At 35.8% G+C, this 5,145-nt stretch overlaps 1 protein-coding gene across 1 annotated transcript; it reads right to left on the bottom strand.

The window, feature by feature from the left end:
* Nucleotides 1-155: 155 nt before the first annotated feature.
* On the bottom strand, nucleotides 156-3,999 carry LOC104611650 (leucine-rich repeat protein 2-like). The gene is made up of 8 exons (XM_010278800.3): nucleotides 3,394-3,999; nucleotides 3,115-3,247; nucleotides 2,954-3,025; nucleotides 2,707-2,850; nucleotides 2,524-2,595; nucleotides 2,375-2,446; nucleotides 748-825; nucleotides 156-420 (listed from the first exon to the last, which is right to left on the bottom strand). The coding sequence occupies exons 1-7, from the start codon at nucleotides 3,467-3,469 to the stop codon at nucleotides 756-758; spliced, it is 639 nt and encodes a 212-aa protein (XP_010277102.1). The 5' UTR covers nucleotides 3,470-3,999; the 3' UTR covers nucleotides 156-420; nucleotides 748-755.
* Between the last annotated feature and the right edge of the window lie 1,146 nt (nucleotides 4,000-5,145).

Raw genomic sequence — 5,145 nt, 5'->3', positions numbered from 1 at the left:
TTGGGCCAGAGTTGTGCTTGGATTCTTGATTTTAGATTCTAGCCAGATTTATTTTAGAATATGGATCTGTGAGGATCTAGATTTGCCAAAAACATTATAGTTCGTTATCGAATTTTCAGATCAATCCACTCGGCCGTTCCATTTCATGCCCTACCTGGTAGAATTGTCTTTGGCCTCCATGATGTACGTTTGCCATTATAAATAATAAAATACTGTTCTGGGGAGTACACTCCATGATGGACGACGATCTTAACAGAAGCCCTAGCTTTAATTAATAATAGAAGCATAGAACCACTATTTGTAATTGAAAACCAGTGCAGTTAGATCAGTCAGCTCCTCGATACCATGATAGCATCCAATTCGGTACAAGTTTCAAATGGTTCTCCTTATCTTTTGCATGTGATGTAAAACTACATGTTCCTGAAATATCGAAATGAATAACCATGTCATATTATAAAACTGCGACATCCACTAGTTAGGAAAAGGACAACCTTCCAAAGAAAGACCTTAATTTTTCCCGGACAGAAACCTTGAATTTGATAATTACGTAACCCACTGTTACTCCAGATGACACCTAGAGAGGTTCTGATTTCCAGCATATCTTATTTGTTTGTTTGGGTTATCCCATCTAAAATATAGACGTTGTTTCAGATATGAAGTAACAAGGCATTAAGTCTGTGTTTCTATTTTGTAACCTTTAGCATGATACCCTATAATGCAGACAGGAGAGAAGCATCTTGCGCTTACTTGTATTTTTAGCATCCAAAATCATAAGATGCCAGTCCTTGCAGCTCTGGTCCGTTGAGTCTGTTATTGTTCTCAAAACTGAGGAAAAAAATAGGAAAGTAAGATAACTCAGGTTTCAAAGAAGAAGATATTGAACTACAAGACAGAACAAGATTGAAGTGAATCTTTGTGTACATTGATCAGACGAAGAAACAAAGTGTACTATTGGATATGGAAAACAATGTAATCAGTTTTTCCTCTTTTTGTCTAAGCTGTCTTCCCTGACATGATCCTAATTCTGCCTCGATATTAACTGGTTCGAACTTTATGTGCAATGCATGTTGGAAGTACAAGGGATAAAGGGAATAAAAAAGAAAAATAAAAGTAAAGAAGGGTTTACCACTTCTTTGAAATAGCAGCTTTCATGGATCCTACTATGAGATCTTCCCACATGAAATTGCATGAAGGGAAAATCTAAAAATAAAGAACTATGCTCCAAGTTGGAAATTTCTATATGCAATGGGTATAGATGCTTGCATTTACATAGATAGTTATGTACACATTGGGCTTTCCTTTGCATGCATAAAGAGATACATGCACAAAATTATACATGTAGTTCCATTGTTAACAGAATTCACAAGTTAGAAATTCTTGTTAAAAAGTTTAGTCAAGTATGTGCAAATTCAATTACAGTACTGTGAAATCTATGCATATGGTGGTTCATTTGATGGATGGCATGTATATATATTGGCAACTGAAGCAAATGTCTGTCACGTTGGATTGCTAACCAAGTAGTTATCGTTTAGAAATCTATTGGTATAATATGACAGTTGTCCATATTTCATAAGATTTAGTAGAGAGCATCAGCAAGCTAGACCTAGTGTAGTTTTGTCACAGAATGCAATTTAAAGGTCCATCCTAAGTATATGGAGATATTTATGATGAGTCAAAATGACATCCTATGTTACCCATAAAAAAAAAATGACTTCCTTATGCAAGGACCAAAGCGTGTACTGATATCTAATGGTTGGATGAAAATAACGGTAGTAATGTTGTGAAAGATCATATATTTGTGGCCTGATCATGTCAATAATTTTCAATCTTCTAATTTGTATAATGTTTGAACCAGTTAAGTCCATTGATTGAGTATGGACATTGTATTAGCTGGAACTATGCTAAGTGACCCATTTTTATGGATAGGAATTACACATGCAACAAAAAACCTTTACACTATACTGATTTGGGTGTTTCAGATACTACAGTCGTCATCTGCATAAAATCTACCATATGCACATTAAGTGGCGTGGGGAGAACTGAAAACCAAAAACCAAATAAGAAATGTTGCTTTATTTTCCTAATGCTGTATTATTGCAAATCAAAGTAGTAAGAACCAATCTGCTGCAGTTAGCATGAGATGCTCACTGTTCCTCTGAGTTTCAATCTCAGTGATAACAAAGTTACCAACTTTTATTTAGTTTTATTTTATTTTTTAGAATCAAGCAACTGTTTTCCTCTTACTGGTTATTGACTACATGAGGTGCCGAGAATGTTCATCAGAAAAAGTAAATTTTCTGAACCATGAAAGGTTTCTACAAGATACCAGAAAATATACCCAAGAAAAAACCAGAAGGAATGGACACAATAATACCTTTGGATGGGGAAGCTGCTAAACGGTCCATCAATTGGAATTGTTCCGCAGAGATCGTTGTTTGAAACATCACTGCAATGCAAGCAAATAAGTTCTTGCAGGAAATGAAAAAAGGAGGCAAAAACACGGTTTCCTTCTTTTATACATACAAGACTTTGAGATTTGAAAGGGTAGTTAGCTCTCTTGGAATGGATCCTGTCAGCTTGTTGTTGTTGAGACGTCTGTTAAGACCATATCCAACAGGAAGAAAGATAAAACTTCCATAACGCAAAGTTCAAGCAATTCATCGGTAGAGAAGACTAGTCCAGCTAAAAGAAATCAACCAAACTTACAGAAACTTAAGTGACTTCAACTTGGCAAAGGACTTTGGGATCTCTCCTTCGAATTTATTGCCATACAAATCCATGCTAACAAGATTCTTCAATTTACCCAACTCCTCAGGAATTTCCCCTTGGATGTTGTTCTTATAAAGCTCCCTGCAACCGATATGAAAGTCTACTCTCGATTAGTTTAAAATCTTAAAGAACAAAAAACAAACAAATTTGAGCAATTGCAGAACTAAAGTGGGAGTGGGATTACAAGTACTGGAGATGCTTGAGACCGCCAAGCTCCGGCCCCAAAGTGCCAGAAATATTAGAATTACCCAGATCCCTACATGTAACAAGAAAAAGAAATAAGAGAACCCGTCAAAGAACTGTGAGAGAAGAGGGGGGTTAAAAGAAGATAAAAAGAAAACTTACAGTCTGATGACATGGTTGTTAGAGTCACAGGTGACATGAAACCAGGTGCATGGATTGACCAATGTTGGGTCCCAGCTCTGCAGAACATTTGTAGGATCCAACAGCCTGGTTCTTAAGGCATGGAGAGCATTTCCTGATTTTTTTTTTTTTAGGTTTAACCAAGCAGAATGACCAACAACAATTAACAAAGAGTGGAGAAATTAAACAGAATCAATCTCAAAACCCTAAGAGAAAGGGGGAGGGGACAAGAAACCAGCAAGTGAGGGATTAGTGGATTACCTTCAGAATTTGTTGAGATGGTTGGAGAGACTGTGAGGAGAAAGGCAAGAAAGGAGAGAAGGTAGGTTGGAGCCATGGGAAGAAGAATAAAGGGGAGGAAGAGGAAATGAAATGTGAAACCAGGTCCAGGTGCCGCTGCTATGAAGAAATACGAATATCAACTATGATTGAAAAAATAGAAAAAAAAAGAAAGGAAAATACACGAGGAAGAAAGTCTTTTTTTTTTTTGTAAGGTCCGCATTCAATTCAGAATTATGAGGTGGAGTGCAGTCTATTTATCCCTTTGTTTTGTTGCCGCACCGGAGCCGGAGGCTGCTGTGCCGTGCTGCCTGCTTCTGGGTTAAGTGGTTGACTAAAAAAGAATCGTACGGTTTGGGACAAGTCCAATTTGAATTTGTTTTGTTTTATATGCTACTTATGCAGAAGAAAAATTGTCTGTTATACAATAAAATAATGCAATACACCACGCATCTGAAACTCTGAATTCTGTAATGCCGTGCCGTGGGGGGACCGAAATTCGTATGGTATTGGTATATTTGCTGCTTTGCTTGAACTGATCCACTAACCCTACTCTTCATGACAAAGAATGTTAATCTCACTCTTCATGGAATTGTTTAGTTACTTGCCCTTATAAAATGAATATTTGGAATTTGGAAGTGGATGCATACACTTTGAACATTGCATAAAGAGTTGGATTACATTGCATGAGAAGATGGACTCCAGTTTTAGAGCAATTATTTTGTGCAAAACAAAAGGAGATGCCAAAAAGGTTAGGTATATATATCTCGTCTACCCTCCAAAAAGGTCACACCTCCAGAGAAAACATGGACCATATATACATTGGGTAATGACATGAGCTAATGGAGTACAATCATATCACATTGCTTCAATTCCAAAACACCTAAACCTCAACCTCATTACACATGTACCCATTTGGCATCATCTCATCTCATCTAATTTTTGTGGGGTATACGAAACTAGCAACTAAATCCATGAAACGCATGGATTTGAATAAAATCTTGGTTAGGTTTGGATTGGTAAATTTGGATTTTAATCAGTTTAAGTCCAGGCTAGATTTTATATTTAAGGTTGGTTGATTCTAAACCTGATTCAAACCCATCTAATTTATATCTTTATTAAGAGAGTTAAATAAGGATCAATGAAAACTTGAGAAGAAGTTATGGATTTAATGGGGGAAGGAGAGATATTACAAGCATTAACCATTGAAAGAGGGGGTTAAGAATGATTTTATTAGAAAAAATTAAGACTTAAAGAGGGTTTTTATTATAGGTTCTTACATTCTTTACAATTCAATTAAAAATAAATAACCATATATGTGAAAAATTAAATTAAAGGAATAGGAGTGCATGAGCTCTGTGGCTCACCTCTCCTCTTTCCTCTTTTTAATAAATGATTTGGTTTTTCATGAAAGATGAAATACTGCAACATTTTTTTTGGATAAATAAAACAACTGCAACATGTATAATGTATTTGGCATGATTTAATTTCTTTTATTTATTTGTTGATCAGATTATTTAAAGTCATACATTACCAACCTTGTAGCACATATCCATCAAAGAAAACAAAAATGGTAGCACATTGATCCGGTTGCCCATTTATATGCCAAAACATAAATATCGATTTGAGTTGTCTATCTAAAGGTTAATTAATGCTACCCATTTGATGATTAAGACCTAACATTTTCTGCCCTTCTATTTTTGATAGATCATTGATCTGCCCCCTGTTCTAATA

Source organism: Nelumbo nucifera, chromosome 1 (assembly GCF_055504915.1).
Source record: "Nelumbo nucifera cultivar China Antique chromosome 1, China Antique-T2T, whole genome shotgun sequence".
NCBI lineage: Eukaryota > Viridiplantae > Streptophyta > Magnoliopsida > Proteales > Nelumbonaceae > Nelumbo > Nelumbo nucifera.
This window is presented reverse-complemented; position numbering and strand designations above follow the sequence as displayed.

What these genes read in the sequence shown, in the direction of transcription:
- LOC104611650 (XM_010278800.3), bottom strand. Translation starts at nt 3,469, where the DNA reads ATGGCTCCAACCTACCTTCTCTCCTTTCTTGCCTTTCTCCTCACAGTC. An exon ending in AACAACCATGTCATCAGACT is followed by an intron (nt 3,026 to 3,114) that starts GTAAGTTTTCTT and finishes TGTTACATGTAG; the next exon opens with GGATCTGGGTAATTCTAATA. An exon ending in CTTTCAAATCTCAAAGTCTT is followed by an intron (nt 2,447 to 2,523) that starts GTATGTATAAAA and finishes CTTGCATTGCAG; the next exon opens with TGATGTTTCAAACAACGATC.